Here is a 23,943-nt window from a genome sequence, read left to right on the forward strand (position 1 = left end):
ATAACAGCCTTCAACTTACTGAAGGGAGGCTGCAAAGAGGCTGGAGAGAGGCTGTTCACGGTGGTCACGGACGGCAGAACACGGAACAAGGGTCTCAAGTTGCTGTTGGGAAGGTCCAGGTTGAACATTAGGGAAAATTTTTTCACTGGGAGGGTGGTGAAGCATTGGAATGGTCTACCCAGGGAAGTAGTGGAGTCTCCATCCCTGGAGGTGTTTAAGTCTCAGCTCGACAAAGCCCTGGCTGGGCTGATCCGATGGGTTTGGTCCTGCCTAGGGCAGGGGACTGGACTCAATGGCTTTTTTAGGTCTCTTCCAGCTCTATTGTTCTATGAGTCTATGACAGGGACGGGAAGTCCAGCTGTCTCATCACCAGCCAGCCACACATGTGCTCAACTCACCAGCTCCCTGCCTGGTGTGTTACACTAAGCAACTCTGCCATGTCTTACTTTATTTCACACACACTCATTGCAGTGAGGGCTGTTTCTCCTTCTGGGTTTGTGAAGGGCCTGGCAGGTTTGCACAATGAAAATAATGATCATAAATAATCAACACAAGGACGGTCAAACCCCACTTGCCAGTTACAGAGGGTTACTCACTTGTGCCCAGCAGCTCACAGTGCCCCAGCTGGGCTCAGTCAGGAGCATTTCTTCAGTCTCATTTTTATGCTTTATAACCTAGGTACAAAGCTACGCCAGGGACAAGGATGACAAGGCCATGGAAGCAGAACTTCTGTCGGGGGAGAGGCAGAAGTGGAGCCCTGGAGTTCACACCTCCCAGGAATGGGGAGCTCAGAAAGTCCGGCTGGAGCAGAAACCCTCCGATTCATCTTCAGAAAACGGTGAAGGTTCAGACTCCCACTTTGTGCCTTTTACTCTGTAGCCCACCCCAGGAGCAGGCCCACCAGGGTGGGATTCCATCCTCCGAGCCTGTGGCTACGCTGCAGCATTCTTCCGGACTACATTATTTTGAAGTCATCCACACCTGTGAGTTATTTCAAAATCACTTTTTAGTTATTTCAAAATCACTTTTTTTATGTAGCCAGATAAAGCGTCCACACTTGTTGGATGCTAACTTGCATATAAGGCCACCTACAAGCAGTTCAGGCACAGCCTCACGTTAGCAGTCACTTCTTGTGGCTCGTGCTTAAGGTAACCTGAGGCTTGTACAGAAGAGCATCCCCCTGAACAGCAGTTCCTCAGGTTTCCCTGATTACTTGCCAACCTCCTCGAGGAACAGCAAAGCATCCACACTGCCTGCTATGGTTACTCTGTCCCAGGGCACCACAGAAGCCATCGCTGTGGAGCCGGAGTCAGCCCTGGCTGTTCTACAGCTCCAGCTGTGAGGGATATGCAGTGGCTTGACCTCCAGAACTGGCAGGATTCCCACTCCAAGTCCATGTGGCAGACCCTTCCCACCCAGTTGCAGGAGCTGATCCACCAGCTGGAGGTCGCCCTCCGGGCACTGTTCTCCACGGGCGGCTGCATCCGGCTGCTGCATACCAGAGTGGACTGGTGGTATCACATCGTCCTGGAATGGTGGGGAGAACAGCAATAGCTCCAAAACTTCAGAACCATAGAATCCCAGGGCTGGGCAGGCCCTTAAGAGGTCATGCAGTCCAGCCCACTGCCTAAAGCCTGAAGCCCTACACCAGCCACCTGGACTCCTCCTGGGAAGTCTTCAGTGCCTGGCTGCCCAGGGCCCACATGGCAGTTGAGGATGCTTTTGGATGCCTGAAGGGAAATTTCCAATATCTCCTCACCTGCCTGCCCCTCTGGGAGCACCACATCCCACAGGTGCTGGCTGCATGCTGTGTTCTCCAAAACCTGTGTGAGGCCTTCTTCATTGTGTGTGAGGCTGAGGCTGAGCGCCTAGCGAGGGCCTATGAATAGCCACACTCAGCTGCTATCTGGGAGGCCCTGAGGGAGAGTTTTGCCCTGGTGGAGAAGTGATGCTGTTCTCTGGGCCACACCACTTGGGTCTTCCGCTACACCCATCCATAACATCCCCCCCTCAGCCCGCCCTTTGTGAAGATGCACTAAACAGTGTGTTGTTTGAAGACAAACAGGGTCTTTATTTACAAGGGTGAGGTGGGGTAACTGAGGAGGGGGTGTGAAGGTGACCGTGGGGAAGTGGGCATGGTGGTGGAGCGGGGTGATAGTAACTATGGTGGAGAGGGGGAGATGCAAATGTGGGCCAGGAGGAATTGGGGCCCAGGGTGCCAAGCCCTGCAGCCCATACCAATTCGGGTGCAGGGTTCTCAACATTCCCAGTACAGTGGGGAAGGTGTGGAGAGGGAGACAGAGGGGTGGGGGCTTGGCGAGGAGCATGGGTGGGTGATTGGATGAGGGTTTGGCTGTGGCAGGACACCAGCTTGTGCACCAGCATGTTCACCTCCTGCAGCAGGGCCTGCCTGTGCTCTGGCTGCTTCCGCAGGGCCTCACCACAGAGATGGAGATCCTTGCTTAAGAGATGGAGGTCCTCATGACAGATGCGGAGGTCTTTAGCCCTCTAGTTCTGCAGCATGCCCTGCACGGCCCGGAGCACCTTGAGGTGCTGCTACAATAGGTCATTGGTGCCCTGGGCATGCTAGCAATGTTCACAGGTCTGGGTGGGTGGTCTGGGGGATGCGGGGGGCTCTCCCAGCAGAGCTGGTCCAACTCCAGAGAATGAGGACTGGTGGTCAGTCAGCCAAGGGGACATGGTGCCTGGAGCCCAGTCTCCATGTGTGAGGCAAGTCACAGTGCCCAGCTGTGCTGCAGCTGTCATGCATGGACCAGGACATGTGTGCTCATGCCTCTGGCCCCTGGTGTCCTCAGAAGTGGGGGCTGGCATGGAACTGTGAGCAAGTCTGAGTTCCAGATGTGGGACTGCTTGGTGTGCATGAATAGTAGTTCTGCCCCGTCCCTACCTCCCTTGGTGACCCAGGGATCAGGGCCATGGCAGGCCTCTCCAGCCACACCCTGCCCAGGAGCCCAGGGGCCCCCCGAGGAAGCCTCCCGGGGCTCCGTACCTGGGAATAGCATGGCATTTGGCTCCACCTGCACCAGCAGCTGATTGTACTGTGGCCAGTGGGGTTCAGGAGTGGGGTGCCCCCCACACTGCCCCTCCACACACACACATACTCCTGGACCCCCCTCCATTCCAGGTGTGAGGAATGGAGGTGTCACTTACTGGATAGTCCCTTTCCTGTGTCTTCTGATGCCCGGGAGGGCTCCACTGAGAGGCCCCCTGTCACTAGGGTGGCCTGGTTATTGTCCCTTGGATTCGAGTCCAGCTCCTCCTTCACCTCATCCTCATCCCCACTGCCTGGCTCCAGCTCCACAATGGATGAGTTGTGGCCACACTCAACCACAAGGGGGGATTAGGGGCTTGCCCAGCACCCCAGGATCCAATCCAGGTTCGTGAATTCGGTGCAGCTGGTGGGCACTGCCCTAGACCTAGACCTGCCCTCCCTGGTCCTGGTGTAGGCCTGGCAGAGCTTCTTGACCTTTATACACATCTGTTCATGGGTGTGCTTGTTGGCCTGAGCCACCAGAACCTCTGCCCTGTGGCCATAGACAGCCATGTTCCTGCGATGGGTGCAGAGATCCTGAGAGAAGGTCTCATCCCCCCAGACGGCAGTGAAGTTCTGGATCTCTGCCACTGACCAGGAAGGTGCCCACGTCTTCCAGCCTGGGCAGTCTTCTGTGTGGGGACGGGGCTTGGGCAGTCTCCAGGGGAGCTGTGTGGAGTAGGTCTGGCTCATGCTGCTGTCTCCAGGCTGTTGCAAAGAGAGCAGGCTGCTGGCTGTGCACCAGGCCCGGAGCACAAAACCCTTCTGGCAACTGCTGTGCCTTTAAGAGGTGGGAGTTGGGGGGGAACCATGGAGGGTTCCCTGCCTGTGGCCTGAGAGACCGTAGGGGGTTGGAGGCTCCTTAACTCAGAATACCCTTTATTCCCTCAAATAACAACACTTAGTTCTCAATACCTATTCCATGCTAGCGTTAGCCACGGGGAATGAAGTTTACAGCTTTGAATTAACACACTTGCTGTTTCGAAGTTATTTCAAAGTGGCACATGTGTGGTCTAGACAACAGTGAAGTTATTTAGAGATAGCTGGTGTTATCTTGAAATAACTTAGTGGTGTAGCTCTCGCCTGAGCATCCTGGGTTCTGTCATCCTGAAAATAGAGCTCTGTGTGCCCTGAAACAACATCATGTGTCCCTGTCACACAGTTCATCTACTATCCATCCCCGCCCATCCCATCTATCTATCTATCTATCTGGGATATATTCATAGTCACTATCATTTGCTTGGTGTTTTGAAGATCCTTTAGTGAAAGGAGCTGCACAGGATGATAATATCAGAAGGGGACCCAAGTTAGTCTGTATCTTCAAAAATGACAAGTCTTGGGGCACACTATAGACTAACAGATACTTTGGAACATGAGCTTTCATGGGTGAAGACCCGCTTCGTCAGGTGCATGATTGGGGGTGTTCAGAGGAAGGTTTAAAGAGGGAATCCCCATCAAGGGGAAGGCCTGAGCTGACAAGGCTGTTCAGTCACAGAGGATGTGGCCCATTATCAGCAGTTAATGTGGAGTGTACGCATCATGGCCATGGCTACCCTAGCCCTCCTGTTTCAGAAGGGCTATGCTAATGAGCCACTTTGACAGATGCTAATGTGCCGCTCCCATGAATATGCAGCCCCTTGTTAGCATAATGGCAGCTGCGCGCATTTTGAAACTGGCGCTTTGGAAACGCATGCCACTCATGTAGACAGGGGCCTTTTGAAAGGAACCCCGGACTTCGAAAGCACCTTCTTCCTATTTGGTTTTGGGAAGAGGGGGGCTTTTGAAATCTGGGGGGTCCTTTTGAAAGTCCCCCGGCTACACAAGCAGTGTCCTTTTCAAAAACAGCACTTTCAAAATGTGCGTGGCTTCCGTTATGCTAATAAGGTGCTGCATATTTATGACAGCACCTCATTAGAATCTGCCAAAGTGGCTCATTAGCATCCCCCTTTCCGAAAGCAGGAGCTAACGTAGACGGGGCCCAAGAGAGGAGAAATCAGGTCAGTTCAGTCAGACAGGGTGTGGCCCATTATCAGTAGCTAATGTGGAGGTGTTCACTTCCAGATCTTCCTATCAAATATCATCCCGGAGCTTACAGGATATCAGACCCTGTGAAAATCTTGGTGTTATCCCAAGTTTTTCTGCCCAATTAACTACATATGTTAAATATACACAAATGCGCAGACCATTCAACTCATCATTGACTTAGTACAAAGCCCAAGAGTTCTCAGCTCCCCTTGGGAAAGGCCATTAGTTATTATTTTCTCCTAAAGCTGGATAAATAGCACTGAAGCGCAGACAGGTTTGTCTGCAGGCAATTTGCATGCAGCTGCTGCTTCTCCATTACAGGCTGAGTGATCCCCATCACTGGCTCTGAGCGTGGGATGTCGGCAGGCGCTGGGTAAGAGAAATGTGGGACACTGCCATCTCAGGGAACCGAGACCCTTAGGTCTCAAAGAGCAGCATTATGTCTCTCTTGGCCAAGAAATGCAGGGCCAAGTGGGTGTGGTGGGAAGGGGAATAAGTGTGTGGTCCTTTTCATGCTACACAGCCATTAAACAGCTCAGGGTTCAGACCACAAGTGATATCTTTGCTCCAGTATCACTGGCCAAAATGTCCCTCTTTTCTATGCACTCCCCCTCAGCTGACAGCTTCATCAGCATGAGAACCTAGTAGCTTCCATGACCCCCTGAGCCATCTGTTCCATTGTCCTCTTCTTGCAGTTGGGAGTTTTTCACTGAGTTTTCACCTAAATCATCCATGTTTTTTTTTTTTTTGGAACCTCTTGCCTCTTGTCCTGGCTGCTGTGCTAAAGAGAACAACTTTTCTGCATCTTCTTTCAGCAGCCGTTCAAGTAGCTGAACACCTCTCTCATGCCCCCCTCAATTTCTTCTTTTTCAAATTACATGTACTCAGTTCTCGCACATTTTCATTCAGTGGCTCTAAGTCCCTCCATCAGAAAACCTTTGTTTCTCCTGTCTATATCCCTTCTAGTTTCCCTGCATCCTTTCTATGCACTGGCATACCAAGCTTGGCAGAATACTGCAGCTCAGGAACGCCCAGTGCCAAAGAGAAAATCATCTCCTGCCACAAATTGTGTTCTCTGCCTCTTTTCATGTAACCCAAAGGTACATTGGCGTTACTTGCAATGGAAAAAATCCAATGCCCGGAAAGTGGTACCAATGGTGTCCAGTCTAACCCCCATCCATCTTGGGTTAGTTGCTTCTCAACCGGCGAGGGGCACCTTAAGATAGTGTGTGGGGCACATAAGTGACCCACCTTCATCGCAGTGGGCTGAAAGATTGTCGGCATGAAGGCAGTCTCCCTGGACAGAGTAGTGTTGCTATCTGTGCTTCACACCACACATTTGCAGGGAGTTTGACTGAACTGTTCCAGTACTTTGTTTGGAGGCAGAGGGAGTGCATGGCTCTCACAATACTGTGTGCAGACAGCACACAACTCACTTCATGTCCCTTTGCTTTATCTGCCTGTCGCTTTTGTAATGCCACTAGGGAAAAAGAAATATTATGTGCAGGAAATCCAGCTGAATCTGGCAATCCTGTGCATGGCCAATGGTAAAGATAACATTTCATGGGCCGGCCACACAGGGTACCCCACTGGGCTGCAGGTTGCTCACAAGGACAGTTGGTTATTCAGCTGCGTTTGGAAGTTCTCCAATGCAAGAGCTTCCCTGGCTTCCCAAGTTGTCTGTTTTATTGTCTGCCTGTGCTGAACAGTTAAGAAGGTTTTCCTGAGTTTTCCTCTCAACTTGCCATTTCTGTTGGAACCTATTGCCTCTTTTCTGGCTCACTCTGGTAAGACCCAGAACTTTTCCCCCATCTTTTTATGGCAGCTTTTGAAGGTTCCCCAAATCTCCTCGCCCACCAGTGTGTTGCACAGAGAGGTTCATAGAGCCCCTGGATCCAAGCTACAGGCAGGGAGTCTGACTGAGGGCCTGAGTGGGCCATTCCCTGGTCCACGTCCGAAAGCTTGGGGGGCCAGATCTTCCCACAAATGCCCTACAGCACAGACTCCTTCGCTTGGCTTTCATTGCATTAGAGAACAAGGAGAGAGAGCCAGCACATTCTGGCTGGGACATATTACTGTTTTCCATAGTGTGGCAGGTCGGACTTACAGGTGCCTGGAGCAATTATAAATATGGAGCTGGGGTTTGTAGGGTCAGTTGTTCATAATTCATTTTTCTAAACACTGAAAATGTCATTAGTCAAGACAGCTAAAAGAAGGGGAGACTGTGAAGTACTTCAGAAAGATTTCATCAACCTGAGTGATTGGGCAACAAAATGGCAAATGAAATTTAATGCGGATAAGTGTAAGGTAATGCACCTTGGAAAAAATAACCCTAAGTATATACACAATATGATGGGGGCTAATTTAGCTGTAACTAATCAGGAAAGAGATCTTGGAGTTTATCGTGGATAGTTCCTTGAAAACATCCACGCAGTGTGCAGAGGCAGTCAAAAAGGCAAATAGGATGTTGGTATTATTAAAAAAGGGATAGACAATAAGACAAGGAGTACCTTACTGCCCCTATATAAATCTATGGTACGCCCACATCTCTAATACTGTGTACAGATGTGGTCTCCTCACCTAAAAAAAGATATTCTGGCACTGGAACAGGTTCAGAAAAGGGCAACTAAAGTGATTAGAGGCTTGGAACAGGTCCCGTATAAGGAGAGGCTAAAAAGATTGGGACTTTTCTGTTTAGAAAAGAGGAGACTCTGAGGGACATGATAGAGGTATATAAAGTTATGACAGGTGTGGAGAGGGTGAATAAGTAGAAGTTATTTACTTTTGCCCATAATACAAGAACTAGAGAGCACAAAATGAAATAAAATGGGTAGCAGGTTTACAACTAATAAAAGAAAGTTCTTCTCTCAGCACATAGTTAACCTGTGGAACTCCTTGCCAGAGGAGACTGTGAAGACCAGGACTCTAACAGAATTTAAGAAAGAGCTAGATAAATTCATGCAGGTTAGGTCCATAAAATGCTATTAGCCAAGGGTAGAAAGGGTTTTCCTGGCTTCTGATTGTCAGAGGCTGGAGATGTATGGAAGGAGAAAAATCTCTTGATCATTGTCTTAGGTCCACCCCCTATGGGGCACCTGGCACTGCCCACTGTCAGCAGACAGGCTATTGGGCTGGCTGGACCTTTGGTCTGACCCAGTGTGGCCGTACTTATGTTCTTAGTCAGTCTGTGAAGAGCAACTAGCTAACCTGTTTCAACTGTGAGACCAGCCTCCAGTCGTGCATATAAGATACATCTACATAGAGAGCTACTTTGAAAGAGTGTTTGTCAACAGAGAGTGATCGAAAGACTCTCCGGTGCGTAGGGTCTGCATGTGCGCCGGGGTTGGTGCCGTCAATGAGCGCTGTCGAAAGGGCCACACAGCACGTCAAAAGGGCCTGCCCCGGACGTGGAAAGAGAGAATCTACACGTTCCAACAGCCTTTTTCGAAAGAAGGGGACAGGAAAGGCTGCGGATGGGGTCACAGGGCATCCAAGCCTTCTGGGGCCACAGCAAGCCGCCCCTGTAACGGGCCCATCTCCAGCACCCTCGGCTTGCACAGCACGAGGCCTGCGGAGTCGCCACAAACCCCGCAGACAGAGCCCGCTGGGACACGGATGGAGCAGCAGCAGTTTGACACGTTGCTGGCCGCCACCAGCGGAGCAGGCGCCCTGCTACCCGCAGCACTGGTGGCTGCCCAGGAGCTCCTGGCAGGAGCAGAAGGGGATGCCCCAGACCATCGGGCCCTCTTGCCCACCTCCCACCCCGTGTGCTCCACCGGCTCTGGAGCCACCTCACCAGTTCCGAGTGGTGGAAGCAAGTGGTCACGGGGGATTGGGGCGACGTCTAGCGGCTCTGGAATTGCTGGATGAGAAGGCAGAGCTTTCTGGAGCTGTGCCAGTGGATGACCCCCACCCTGAGGCAGCAGGATACCCTGATGCGCTGTGCCCTCCCTGTGGAGAAGAGCATCATGATAGCTGTCCGGAAGCTGTCTCCTGCAGACAGCTACCGCTCTGTGGGACTCCAACGCAGTGTGGGCAAAGCCACACCTTGGGCCATTGTGATGGAGGTAAGGATGCCTGGGCAGGTACCCACTGGGCGGCAGGGGCCTGGGTTGGGGGCCCAAGGCAGTGGAGCCCGGGTGGAGCAAGGGTGGGAAGGAAACACCCCGCACACCCTCACGAGTGTCTATGTCCCCTCCCAGCAAGTGGTCCACACACTAAATGCCATGGTCTTCCAGAAGGTCATCCTCACTGGGGACCTGGACACAACTATCCCGGGTTCTGCCGCTCTGGGGTTCCCAAACTGCTGCAGGGCCCTTGATAAGACCCACATTCCTATCCACATGCCAGAGCAGAGAGGAGGACATTTTTAAACAGGAAGGGCTACCACTCCGTGGTCCTGCAAGCAATGGTGGAAAGGCGGGGTCAGTTCCAGGATGTCTACATGGGCTGGCCTGGCTGCACCCACAGTGTGTGGGTCTTCAGCAACTCAGGCCTGTATCATTGGCTGCAGGTGGGGACCTACATCCCCCAGAGGGATGATCCTGCTGGGACACACCACCGTGCTCCTCTGCCTGGTGGCCGATGCAGCATAGCCACTCCCGCCCTGGCTCATGGAGCCCTATACAGGCCACCTCACCGCCCCCATCCGGAGTGCTTCTACTGCCAGCTCAACTGAGCCAGCCAGGTGGCTGAACACGCCTCTGGCTGCCTGAAGGGGTCATGGTGCTGCGTCCTCCCCTGCATGGATGTCCCCCAGGTCGTGGGCACTTGCTGCACCCTCCACAATGTTGTGGAGAGTAAAGGAGAGGCCTTCGCACAGGGGTGGGCAGTTGAGGCTGACATGGGCTGCTCCCCAGCCAACTGCTGCCCCTAGCCACAGACCCGCCAGGACAGGATCTGTGTCCGGGAGATCCTGCACCAGTACTTTGACCAGGGGCCCCACAGAGCACCATCTCGTCCACTCCTAGAGGGCATCCCACACCCCCCCCCCTTCACCGAGTGTTTTGGGTAAAATAAAACTGTGTATTAAAAACTACAAAAACTATGCCTAATACATATTTTTCTCTACAGGACAGTGAGGACAACTATTTACAGGGGGTGGGATAACGATATACAGAGGGAGAGGGAGCTAGGTGGCCTGGGGGGTGGGCCATCACTCCAGGATGGAGGTGGAGGGCCATGACCCCCCGCCAGCTCCAGCTCCCAGCACCCCCCACCAGCTTGTCCAGGGTCCCTGGTGAGGCTGGGTGGAGATGGGGAATGCAGGAAGGTAAGGGTGGCGATTGGCCTCGGGTTGGTGGTCTGGCCCAGCAGGCTTCTCTCCTGCGGGGCTGGCAAGTGGGGCCACATTGGGAAAGGTAGCGGGGGGGGCAGCAGCTGGGGAAGTGGGGGAGGCATCAGGCCCAGCAGCAAAGAGGGCAGTGGGGGGCGTGGCAGGAGGAGGCAGCTGGGCCAGAAGCTCCCAGCAGGAACACGCCATATCTTTAAAGGTGGCCATAAATTCCCCTCAGGCTGCCCGTCATGAGGCGGCCTCCCTCTCCTCGAAACAGAGGTGCTACTCCGCCAGCTCCACCTGGCACCGGATGGAGGTGTCAATATGGGACTCCTTGGCCGGCCACCTCATTCTCCTCCGAGACTGGGCCCATTCAGGAGCTTGTGGTGGCTCTGGGTGGTTGCCATCCTTTGCCTTTAGGGGGCTGTCTGGGACCATGGATGGGGCAAGACTTTCACGGTCCTCAGAGGGTGTGGCTGTGGAAACAGCGGGGAAGAGAGAAAAAGGCCGTGAGTACCGACCCCTGCCCTGTGGCCCCCACCCCCTGTCCCTCATCTCTGTGTGCGGTGGCCCTGTGGGCAGCCCCTTTGTGTGGTCCACTCCCCTACCCCTCCCCTCTGGGGGCAGGGTGTGGCACTGTCCGCAGAAGCGGGTACTGATGGGCAATGGCAGTAATGTGGCACTCCCAGGGCTGTGGTCTGGCTGGGCCCGAGAGGGCAGGGGTCTTCCAGGGGCATGTGGGGCCCCTGCTTGTGTATGGTGCCCCCACACTATGAACCGGGGCTATGTGCCCTGAGGGGTATGTACCTGAGGGTCCACTGTTAAGGTTGGGGGAAGCCCATCCAGCTGCTGCCCAGCTGGAGGTGTGGGAGGTAAGGTCAATGACCAGGTCCCCCTCCTCGCTTACCAGTCCATTGCCTCGGTACCTGGCTCCAGCTCCGGCTCCGGCTCTGGCGGTGTGAGGCTGGCCAGCGGTCCTGGGTCCTGCTTCTCGACTGGCTGGGGCTCCTCAGCCATGGTGCTGAGGATGGTCATCAGGGAGGAGGTGTCTTGGTGGCCCAGGGTGGCCCTGAACTCCCAGTAATAGGGGCAAGTGGCAGGGACAGCCCCCGACTGGCTGGCTGAGTCCCAAGCCTGGGCATAACCCTGCCACACCTCCTTAACCTTACTCCTGACATGGTCAGGAGTGCGCACAAGGTGACCCCAGGCAGTCAAGCCCTCAGCCAGCTGGGCAAATCCAGCCATGTTCCACTACTTGCTCCTCACCACCTGGAGAACTTCCTCCTAGCTCCAGAGCCCCAGCAGGTCCCAGAGCTTGGCTTCGCGCCAGGAGAGGCCACACTTCTTCCCCCTCAGACAGACCCTTGACAGCCCTGTTGTGGCTCTGAAGGGGAGCCCTGGCACTGCTCGGCTGGCTGGCTGGTCGCCATTGCTCTCTGTGGGCTCCTGGGCTTGGCACCGTGGCGTCGAGGGGCAGCACATGTCGCAGCTGCTGCCTGCATGCTCACAGATTCCTGCCATGGGGTTTCTGGGTCTGTGTGGCTTTAAGAGCTGCTCTGCATGGAGAACATAGAGCGCCACAGGGGCTGGGCAGCACCTTTCCGTGTCCCAGCCAGTTGCCACCATGGCAGACCCCGCTCCTTTGACGTAGCAAGTCATGGAGTGTCCACACATGTCTATTTTCTAAATTAGATGTCGAAGTAGCGCCCCATTCCTGTTTTCTGTTTGGATTAATGGTTTTGATGTCTGTGCTGCCTAACGTCGATTTCGCCTCTGAAGTAGTGCATGGCCTGTGTAGATGCAACATGTGCTACTTCAAGGTGGTGCCTACTCTTTCGAAGTAGGAGGCTTGCGCAGATGCGGCGCTAGTGTCTTATGTTTACATTGTTTCTCCATCCAGGTCTTTATACAGTGACCGTCAGCTTAGCGACTGAACACATACAGGAAAGTCAGGAAAATATATGCTACAGGCAGGACTCACCGTCCTGCCTCAGAGTTGGACACCACTTCTCCTACTCCATGTCAGATTCCAACACAAGTGACTTCACCAATCCCTCCACCTTCATCCTGGTGGGCATTCCTGGCTGGGAGGCAGCTCATTTCTGGATCTCCATCCCCTTCTGCACCATGTACATCATAGCCCTCTTCGGAAATATCACCATCCTGCATATTGTGAAGACAGAGCCGAGCCTCCATGTGCCCATGTACTATTTCCTCTGCATGCTGGCTGTCACCGACCTGGTCCTGTGCACGTCCATCCTGCCCAAAACTCTGAGCATCTTCTGGTTCAATTCCAGGGAAATAGATTTCGCTGCCTGCCTCACCCAGATGTTCTTCCTTCACTGCTTTTCAATCATGGAGTCTGGGATCTTCGTGGCCATGGCTTTGGATCGCTATGTGGCCATTTGTGATCCCCTGAGACATTCCACCATCCTGACAAATGCTGTGGTGGTGAAGACTGGCCTGGCCATAGCATTGCGCAGTGCCCTGCTTACACTACCCATTCCTGTCTTGGCAAGACAGTTGCCATATTGCAGAACCAACATCATCCTCCACTCATACTGTCAGAACATGGCCGTGGTGAGCCTGGCCTGCTCTGACATCCGCATCAGTAATTACTACGCTCTCTTCGTGATATTCTTTGTGACCGGTCTGGATGTGGTTTTTATCACTTTCTCATATACCCAGATCCTCAGGGCCATCTTCAGCCTCCCCACAAAGGATGCCCGGCTGAAGACTTTTGGAACCTGTGGCTCCCACCTGTGTGCGATCTTAGTCTATACTATCCCAGCTCTCTTCTCCTTCCTCATGTACCGATTTGGCTCCAATGTACCCCAGTATTTCCACACTCTCCTCTCCAACATCTATGTCTTGGCACCCCCTGTGCTAAACCCCATCATCTATGGGGTGAGGACCAGACAGATCCAGGACAGACTGCTCCGTCTCTCTACTCATAAAGGGACCTGACCTTTTATATTGGTGTCAGCAGTGAGTCTGGGTGGGCACAGAAATTAGAGCGAGACCCTGACCCTTGCACTAGCACTGCTGTCCATTGCAATTTTTCTACTAGAAGGTCTGCCCTTTAGCTGTTCTGCAAGATGAGGTAGAGCTCCCCAGCCAGCTTAATTAACTGGCTCTCAGAGAGCATCCCCTGCTGGCATTATGTTGTACACGTGCTTTGACGCTGCTGAGTGACAAGTTTACCATCAAACGTGCACGAAGCAGCATTGGTGTAAGAGGAAAGTGCTTGACGGCCTCTGGTGCAGCAGAGTTCAGACTGCAATTTTCTGCTGAGCTCCTCTCTTCTCACCTCCAGCTGCTTGCTTGGATTTGCATATTTCCTTGGTGAGAAAGCAAATCCCAAGATTCAAAGACTTCCCAGGTGTAACACCAATGGACCCTGCTTGTTCGTAGGTGTGACTGAATCTGGGACCTCAGGGGTTAAAGGAGTGCGTCTCTACCGCAGGAGCTAAAGGGCAACTAACTTTTAGCTGAGGCAGTGCAGGAGGCGCAATGATCTCTTCCTAGAAGTGTCAGTGCCTGTAGGTTACTTGTTGAATAGTGGCAGAGAGGCAGCCATGTTAGTCACATAGCTCTTTGAAGACGAACAAAATAATGTATTAGGTGATGAGCTTTCGTGGAACAGACCCACTTCTTAGGTTACTTGTTGTGATGGATGGGAGGGTTACTACCCCTTTTCTAGACGTCCCAGGATTTACTTAACTAAACTGCCCGTAAAGGGTTAAGCACAGCGATAGCAGGGCCTGCATTGGCCAGCAGCCAGGTGACCAATGGGAATAGAGAGGGGGATTTTTAATTGAAGACATTATCTGCTGAGTGAGTCCTTGGTGCACCAGAGGAGAGACACAGAAATGGAGTACGTCTGGCACCAGGTTTGAACATTTCCAGTGACAGCCGATCCTCAGGAGCTACCTTAGAATACCAGCTGTGTGAGTAGAAAGGAAATGTTGAGTCAGACGTGGCTTGGCTACCTGTACTTTTAATTGTGGGTTTCATGCAGGACTTCTCAGGGGGGCTGATTTACGCCCCCTGAACACTGTAACTTTTCAGCTGACTAGCAGGGCCTGCCCCTTTGTAGGGACTACAGCCAAAATGCTTATTTGTGCAGGTAGATTCAGTTGTTTCTAATATGTAAGCCAACATATATCCTGTTGAGTTTTCAGTCAAATGTTCTGTTTTCCCTCATACACACATGGCATCTCCCTTTCCTGCAGGCGCTCACTACAGCCACATCACTTCCGTACATGCAATATTTCGGGTGAGCCCATTCTTAGACCTCACTTGCACAGTCCACCCTGGTGTCCTGTGGAAAGGTTGCTGAGCTGTGTGTGTGCTGAGGTTTTCAGGCTTGGATACCCATCTCATAGCCACATATGCAGTGGGCGAGGGTGGGGGGGTTACTCCCTCTTTTCCTGGCATGAGGGACCCCCTGTTAACAGCCACTTCCCTGGTTCCATCACCCTCTGCCCTGCAGCCTCTCCTACTTTCCCCTCTTCCTGCTCCTTATCTCTGCTCCTTTCCCTCATTCTCAGCCCCTGCCCTAACCCCCCAAATGCAGTCCCCCTGCCTGGCTTGCCGCCAGCCTGTCTCCTCCAGCACCCAGGTGCTGGGAGCTGCACTGTGTTCCCCACTGAGAGATGGGTATAGCCCTTCAGCAGCTCCCTTCGCTGGCCCATGGCTGTAGTGCCCAAGGCCTCTTTCCCCTTCCTTGCCCAGCCACGAGCTGACTGTACAGCCCGGCTTTGCTCCCGCGACTCCCAGCTGGGAACTCCCAATGGCTTAGGAGTTGATAAAGGGGAGGAGGAGAAGGGAGGCTGCAAGAGGGGGTCCCAGAGGTTCCAGGCTGGTGCAGCAGGGGGATGTGGGAGGGAGGTGTGGGATGGGGGTGATTCCTGTCCCAGAGCTGCCACCACAGCCCTGTGGTTTCTACCTTCCATTCCTTAGTAACCTCCCTTCCTGCCGGGGAGTGGAGAGGTGGGCAGGGGAACTGCCCCCACACAAACCCCACCCTGGCTCTGTGCCTCGCTGGGGGCCACACAGGTGGAGCTTCCCCAAGCAGCCCCCTACACTGCCTCGCATGCACCATGACAGCCCTGGGGAATGTTCATGGCTACAGTGGGACAGACGGACAGATGGCTCTCCTTTTATAATCGTTTAGATTCCCAGAGCAGAAATTCTCTGTGTTTTAATCCTCTTCTTAGTCTCTCTACCACACCTACCAACTCCACATACATAGCACGTCTGTCTTCCTTGTCTTGTTAATAAAATCACCTTTTTTTCAACAAATTAATCTCATTCCTGCCTTCTGGAAGGTAACAGGAAGTGAAGGTGTGTGTGCACCCCTAAGGCGGAGATGTCAGCTAGCAGAGACTGCAGTTTGTTTTCACTTTTTTAAAGCTGTCTTGTGATGAAGGAGCTTGGGGTACCCCTCTGGAAGAAGTTCCCAGGTACTTACCTCCTGGGTTGAAGAAGAAAATAGGCCTTCTCACTTGGGTGGTGGCAGCTGCCTCCCAAGCCCAGGAAACCTGTGATCTTGGGAATCTTTCAAGCAGAAGTGTAGAGGCAAGTTCTTTTTAAGGCCTCTCATGAGCCATCACCATCTGCACATCCCAGAGTGGGGAACAGCCTTGGCACATGTACACACAGACATGGACTTCAAACTCTCTCTGAATCTCTTCCTGTGTGAAAGGTTTCACTGCTTGGGAGTTTTTAGTGGTTCCATCTCCAGGTGGCTTCTTTCTTCCTTCACCACAGCCCTCGTTTCTCGTCCCCGCCTGTACCCCCTGCTGCGTTTTCAGGGCTCCTCTCTGGCGTTCGTAAGAAGGTGGCACAGGCTGTGCTCTAGGAAGGGAGATGCTGGTCTGGTGCACTCCCCACCCACTGGGCTTTTTGTTGCTAGCTACAGACTAGTCCTGCACAGTGTTCCCTGGAAGCTCTCTGTGTGAGCGACCACACAGGAGCGATGCAAAGGCTGCCGCTCTGAGTAGCAGCGCTCAGAGTTTGCAGCGTGACTTTCAATGGGTGGTGCGCGTCCGCACAGGCCTCCGTTCTCATCACAAAACGTGTCCCGCACATGGCTGGAAACAAGAGCAGGGACGTTCCCAGGGCATCCTTGTAACTGCCACAACAGGGGTGTGAAATCCATCTGTCTCAGACCCCCCCAGCTCCCTGCCTGTGTCTTACACACAGGAGCTCTGTCTTGTCTTACTCCCATTGAAAAGCTGGTTGCAGTGAGGGCTGTTTCTGCTTCTCTGGTTGTGAAGGGCCCAGCAGGTTTCCTCACTGCAAAAAATAATCCTAAATAATCAAAACAATCAGCCAAGACGGGGCCTTAGCCCCACCGGATGAAGATCCAATCACATTTACCAGTTACAGAAAAGCCTTTAAAGCTCCTTGACTGCGCTTTTGAGGTGACAGAATACAGGCTGGCACGGCTCTCTCTGTCACCAGTTACAGCGGGATAGTCACTTGTTCATGGGGACACACAGCGCCACCCTGGGGCTCAGTCATGAGAATGCATTTCGCCTCATTTCCGGACGTTACGACATAGGCGCTGTACCCAACGGGGCAGAGAAGCTGACAGAAATGTGCAGTGTTGGGGATCCAGGTGCCCTCTGGATGATGCAGGGCTGGGAAGTTTGACTCTGCCTGGAATATGAGGTTTCAATTGCATTTAGGAGAGACTGGGGTGAAATGGGCTGAGAGGGGGAGAACAATCCCCATGGAAACATGAATCCAGTCTCTCTCCTGCCTTTCAGGCCCATGGTTCCAGGGCAACCCTGGGGGCAGGGGGGGGCTCCTGTCTCTAGGACAGACCCGGCTGCACTCTGTCCACACAGACACTCTACTGGTGTTGCTTTTAGGGACCGCTTCCCCACAGCGCAACCCCAGAGGCTGAGGAGAGGGAAATGCAAGCAGAGCTTCTGACAGGGTGGAGAAGGGGAGCCCTGGAGTTCACACCAGCTCAGAAGAACTGGCTGGTTCTTAAACTGTAGAAAGTGTTCCTGTCTCCCCTCAGTCACCTTCGTCCAGAACTGCCTGTCTAATATCAACCCAGCCATTCCAGCATTCACATGGTAGCAGAGCCTATGAAAATGTGGATGTTATCCCAGGCTTTGTCCCTAATCAACTCTACATGTTCAATATCCACAAATGCACAGGGCACCCGATTCATCCCTGGCTCAGAACAAAGCCCAAGAGTTCTCAGCTCCCCTTGGGAATGCCCATTAGTCACTGTTTACTCCTAAACCTAAATAAACAGCACCAAAGTCCAGGCAGGCTTCTGTCCAGGCGGTTTGCATGCAGATTCTCCTTCTCCATCACAGGCTGAGCAAACCTTGTCACCAGCTCTGATCATGGGATGTGTCAGCAGATGCTGGGTAAGAGTGACGTGGGATACTGCAACCTGAGGGGAGCAAGGAGATCCTTATCTCCAATAAGTCACCTTATCCCTCTCTTTCTTGAGAAACCAAGGGCAAGGTGGGCGTGAGGGGATGAAAAGTAAGTAGTCTGTGGTCCCTTCCACTCTGCACAGCCATTAAACAGCTCAGGGCTCCTGTCACAGGTCATAACTTTGCTACAGTATCACTGGCCAAAATGTCCGCTCTTCCCCATCTTCAACCCCAGAGGTGGCTGCATTTTAGAGGCAGGGTGGGTCCTTCAGGGTGAGAGGTGTTCATCTATGTACAAAACTTGCTTAGAGTAAAACCGAAGTAAAGAATCTGGGAGCAAGTCCTGTGTTAATGCTCAGATTCTGTCACCTCATCCTGTTTTGTTTCAGGGCCCTGCATGTCCATGGCGACTAGTGGGCGTCAGGAGCTGTTACATGGCATTTGTCTGCTCTCAGGCATGGTGGTGGAAGGGCTCCGCACTGGCAGATTCATTATTGTTACTTAGCATCGGCCCAGATATCTTTTCTGTTAGCTTCATTTGAGAAGTCGCCTGAACACTTACATCTGAAATGTACAAAAACCAAATACCTCTGGAAGCAGGTGTCCAGTGAGGGATTATGGAAAACTCATAAGCACCTGAAAGTGGCACCTTCAGATGGAAGGTGTCAGTCCCCTTGGCTAAGACACCAGCACGTACCATTGGCACGTCCACTTGAAATCCCTGTCTGCTTAGCTCTTTGCTCCAGTAGTGTAAGTGGCAAAAGAGTCCCACAGGGAAGATAAGTGCTATGCATTTGTTTATCCCATTTTTTGTTCAGACTAGCTACGAAATTGAATATTGCATTATTCCTGTGTCACGAGACAAAGGTAATCTAAATGTCAGAGTCAGTCTGTTTAGTAGTAGGCATCCTTCAGTGTGCATAGACTATGGATTGCACCCTTTATAGTTTCAATTGAGGGCTTCATCTATAGCGTCTACTGTGCCTATGAAGGCCCACACGAGAGTGACAGTCCTTGCTGCATCTCTTGCAGATGTGGTGGGTGTCTGGCAAGTCCTTAGTGTGCTTTCTGTGTGCTCGCTTCTCCTCTGCTCGCTGTCCAATCCTCATCTCGGTCTTCTGAAGGCCGTTGTGTAACCCCTGCCTCCATCTGCCATGGTCGTCTGCTAGTTCTTCCCAGTTGTCCAGCTCGATGTCTCCCTCTCTGAGGTCTCTCTTGCAGACATCTTTGTAGCACAACTGGGGGAGTCCAGGAGGTCTTTTGCCAGAGGCTAGCTCACCATACAGGATGTCTTTTGGAATCCTTCCATCATTCATCCTGTGGACGTGGCCAAGACAGCAGAGTCGACACTGCCTGAGGAGGGTGTGCATGGTTGGGATTCCAGCTTGCTCGAGGACGGCGGTGTTGGTCACTCTGTCCTTCCGTAATATTCCACGGATGCGCCTGAGGCAGCGCAAGTGGAAGACATTCAGCCTCTTTTCCTGGTGGGCATACAAGGTCCAAGTCTCGCTGCCTTAAAGGAGGGTGCTGAGGATGCAGGCTCTGTAGACTTGCATTTTGGTGTGAGTGTACAGCTAGTTGCTATTCCACACTCTCTTACTGAGTCTGGACAGAGTTGTGGCCACTTTTCCGATCCTCCTATTTAGCTCAGTGTCCAATGATAGGGTGTCAGTGATGGTGGACCCGAGGTAAACGAATTCATGGACGACCTCTAACCTATTGTTGTCAATGCTGATTGATGGGGATTCAGCAACATCCTGACCGAGTACGTTCGTCTTCTTTAGGCTGATGTTAAGCCCAAAGTCCTTGCATGCTTTGGAGAACTGATCCAGCAGTTTTTGAAGCTGGTCTTCTGTGTGAGACGCTACAGCAGCATCGTCTGCGAACAGCATGTCTCTGATGAGGACTTCCCGCACCTTAGACTTAGCTTTCAGCCTTGCAAGATTAAACAGTTTCCCATCAGATCTTGTGTGCAGCAAGATGCCCTCTGTTGAAGATCCAAAGGCATGCTTCAGGAGGAGTGCGAAGAAGATCCCGAACAATGTCGGAGCAAACACGCGTCCTTGTTTGATGCCGCTCCTGATTCTGAAAGCATCCGATAATGCGCCGTCATATTGGATGGTTCCTCTCATGTCTTCGTGGAACGACTGGATCATCTTGAGTAACCGTGGAGGACAGCCTATCTTGTGGAGCAGTTTGAACAGACCATCCCTGCTGACCAAGTCAAAGGACTTGGTCAGGTCGATGAAGGCTATGTAGAGTGGCTTCCTCTGCTCCCTGCATTTCTCCTGCAACTGCCTTAGAGCGAAGACCATGCCAACGGTAGACCTCTCTGCCCAGCATCTGCACTGCGATTCGCGGTACACCCTCTCAGCAATCTTCTGGAGTCTGCCAAGGATGACGCTAGTGAAGAGTTTACCGGTGACGTTTAGGAGGGAGATTCCACATTAGTTGTTGCAGTTGCTTCTGTCTCCTGTGTTCTTATACAAGGTTACAATGCTAGCGTCAGGCATATGCTGTGGAACCTCACCCTCTTTCCAGCACAGGCACAGTGGCTCATGTAGGGTTTCCAGGAGTGTGTCCGCGGCACATTTGATTACCTCTAGTGGTGTACCATCCTGGCCAGGGGCCTTTCCTGCTACAATGCTGTCGATGGCTGTCTTCAGTTCATCCACAGTAGGTTCCTGATCCACTTTGTCCATTACTGGTAGGAGCTCGACGGCATCGAGTGCTGCGTCAACCACAACATTCTCGCGTGAGTACAGCTCGGAGTAGTGCTCAACCCAGTGCTCCATCTGTTTGGCTTTGGCAGCGATGACTTCACCAGATTTGGATTTCAGAGGTGCCATCTTGTTCTGGGTTGGTCCTAATGCCTTCTTCATACCCTCATACATTCCTCTGAGATTACCAAAGTCACCACAGGTCTGGATGCTGCTGCATAGCTGGAGCCAGTGGTTGTTGGCACAGCGCCTGGCAGTCTGCTGTACTGTTCTTCTGGCCGCTCTAAGTGCTTGCTGGGTACTCTGGCTCGGTGAGCGTTTGTACTCCAGGAGTGCAGCGCGCTTCTTTTCAATGACTGGAATCATGTCATCGGAGTTAGCTTCGAACCAGTCATTCGTGTTTCTAGCTCTTCTTCCAAACACCGACAATGCCGTGTTTTAAACTGTACCCCTCAGATGTTGCCATTTGCATGTCACATCTGCGCCCCCAGGGCCGCTGCACAGATTTTCCTGGAGGGTCTCTCTGAACTTTTCAGCTTTCTCCGAGTTTGCCATCTTTCTGGTGTCAATGCGGGGCCTTCCAGCAGGTTTAGAGTGGTACAGCTTCTTGGGTCTCTGCTTGAGCTTGGAGCAAACTAGCGAGTGATCTGTATCACACTCAGCACTATGATAGCTGCGTGTCAGAAGGACGTTTTTGAGGTTATTATGCCTAGTGATGACCACATCTAGTTGATGCCAGTGCTTTGAGCGTGGGTGTCTCCATGACACTCTTTGCTGTGGCTTCGTTTGGAAGAATGTGTTTGTGATGCACAGATTGTGGTATGTGCACAGTTCAAGGAGATGCTGTCCATTGTCATTCATTTTTTCCACACTGAAGTGTCCTAAGCAGGAAGGCCATGATGCCCAATCAGCTCCAAACTCTTGCATTGAAGTCACCCAGAATGTACAGTTGTTCGCGAGCAGGTATTTGCGCTATGGCAGCATTAAGCACGTCATAAAACTTGTCTTTTACTTCCGCTGCGGCTTACAGGGTTGGGGCATAAGCTCTGATCAGGTGGACAGGACCGGTGCAAGTTTGAAGTGTGATCCGAAGAAGTCTTTCTGATCCACCCATGACTAATTCCACCATTTGTAGAAGGGTGTTTCTGACAGCAAAGCCAACACCATGCTCTCTGGGTTCTTCTTGGGCTTTACCCTGCCAGAAAAAGGTGTAGTCCTTTTCCTTTGGAGATCCCGAATCTGCGAGTCGCGTGTCTTGCAGTGCAGTGATATCAACTCGGAGCCTCTTCAGTTCCTCGTTGATGACAGCGGTCTTTCGGGTGTCACTGATGGCCTGAAGATCTTCAGTCAAGCCGGTCAGCCTGGTCCGCACATTCCAACAAGCAAGCTTAAATTGTTGATGTTTCTCATTTCTTGTTGATTTTCTTATTGGTTTGCCTGGTGCCCAAATTTCAGTCACTTGTCAGGTTCAGGAAACTTAAGCCTCACGCACCCAGCCAGGCAGGTGAACTGTGGCAGGACAGTACCCTATTGGCTGGGGGCTTCTCAGCTTGAGGTGGACGGTGACTGTCCAGTAAGATGCGAGGCTCTCTCCCTCCATCGAAGGCACCCCTGGCACTCATTCTTATACACGGAAACATTTAAAGTGATTCCCAGGGAAGAAATTTTCTCTCTTTTCATCTGTGTTTATTTCTCTGTTAACACTTAGCATCAAAGTAGATTTAAAAAATATTTCCCCTTGTTTCATGAATAAAATCAGCTTTTTAAGGCACTGCTTTGATTCTTGTGTCCTGGAAAGCAATAGGAGTGCATGCCTAAGATTGAGAGGTCAGGTATCAGAGAGTGCAGTTTGTTGTCTCTTTTTTAAAGTTATCTTGTGGCAAAAGGCTTGGGGCCTCCGGAAGAAGTTCCCAAGAGATAGCATCCTGGGTTCAAAAAGACAAAGGGTCTTCTCACTTGGGTGCTAGCAGCTCCCTCCCAAGAGCAGGAAATTGTGATCATGGGAGGATTTTAAGCAGAAGACTACAGCAGCAAGGGATTCTTATGGTCTCTTGTGAGCCATCACCTTCGGCACACAGAGTGCCAGGAGGAGAAGAGCCTTGACACATGTACCCACATAAATGTATCTCGAGTGTTCTCTGAATCACTTCCTGGACTGTTCTATGTTCTCTGAAAGTGTCAGCTACTCCGGAGTTTTCAGCTATTCTGTTTCCATGTCGCTCCAGTTTTCCTTCACTATAGCCCTCATTTCTCTTTCCCTGCTGAAGCCTCTGCTCTAGTTGCAGGGCTTATCCTGAGAGCTGTTAAGAAGGAGGCACAGGCTGTGCTCTAAGAAGGGAGGTGTGTGCCTGATGCACACACTACTCAATGGGCTTGTTGTCGCTAGCTACAAACTAGCCCTGCATATGTGCTCTGCTCTTAGCGGCCCAGGAACACTGTTCCCCATAAGGTGTGCAATTGGGCAAACACTCAGCAGAGACCCAAAGGGTGCCCCTTTGATTAGCAGAGTGCCCACAGTTGGCATTGTGTAATTTTCCAGCATTTCTCCATGGACTTCAGTGGAAGGTGCATGAGATTGTCCCTTTTGTGAATGTTGATGAAACACCTTGATCTTTTCTTTGATGTTCAGTGTGAGGCTGAGATTCTCATATGCTTCAGGGAATGCACTTCAGATGCCCTAGAGGGCTGTGGGAGAAAGAGAATCAGCCATATTATCTTCTGCATACCAGAGCTCCATGATTGAGGTTGTGATGGTCTAGCTTTTAGCCTTCAATCTCCTGAGACTGAAAAGCTTCCAGTTCATTCTACAGACAATCTTCACACCATCTGGAAGTTTGCTATCAATGAGTTGAAGGGTCATGGTGATAAAGAAGCAGGACAGTGATGAGGCAATGACACAGTCTTGCTTGACTCCCATTTTGACCTCAAAGGGATGGCTTTGGGATCCAGTGTTGCTCAATACTGTGGCAATCATGTGTCATGAAGAAGCCTTAAGATTTTAATGAATTTTTGGGGCAGCCAATTTTTGAGAGGGTGGTTCAGAGGGTGCTGTTATTGACTGAGTCAAATGTTTTGGTCATGATGATGTAATTCATATATAAGTCTGGGTTTTGTTCACAACATTTTTCTTGTAGTTGCTGGGAAGATAATATGCGCTGTCCCTCGGAATGCTCGGAAGCCACTCTGGGATTCTGGGAGAATTTCTTCTGAGAGTGGCAGGAGACACTTTGCAAAGACTCGAGCTAAGATTTTCCATGCTGTTTGCAGGAGAAAGGTGCCAAGATAGTTTTCATAATCTGACTTGTCACCCTTCTTGAAAAGACTGATGCTCAGGGTGTCTCTGAAATCTTGTGGCGTCTGCTTCGTATCCCCGTTCTCGAGAATTAGGAGGTGGAGCTGTTTGTGGAGCTCTGGCCCACCGTCTTTGAAGACTTCAGCAGGGATTCCTGTGATGGAGTC

General features: G+C 51.9%; 1 protein-coding gene across 1 annotated transcript; it reads left to right on the top strand.

The window, feature by feature from the left end:
* The first annotated feature begins 12,371 nt into the window (after positions 1-12,371).
* Positions 12,372-13,319, top strand: LOC142002394 (olfactory receptor 52M1-like). The gene has a single exon (XM_074978485.1). It carries the CDS (start codon positions 12,372-12,374, stop codon positions 13,317-13,319), a length of 948 nt encoding a protein of 315 aa, XP_074834586.1.
* Positions 13,320-23,943: the final 10,624 nt, after the last annotated feature.

Source organism: Carettochelys insculpta, chromosome 1, assembly GCF_033958435.1.
Source record: "Carettochelys insculpta isolate YL-2023 chromosome 1, ASM3395843v1, whole genome shotgun sequence".
Taxonomy (NCBI): Eukaryota; Metazoa; Chordata; order Testudines; family Carettochelyidae; genus Carettochelys; species Carettochelys insculpta.

Bases quoted from the DNA above. Each gene is read 5' to 3' on its own strand.
- LOC142002394 (XM_074978485.1), top strand. From the start codon at position 12,372: ATGTCAGATTCCAACACAAGTGACTTCACCAATCCCTCCACCTTCATC.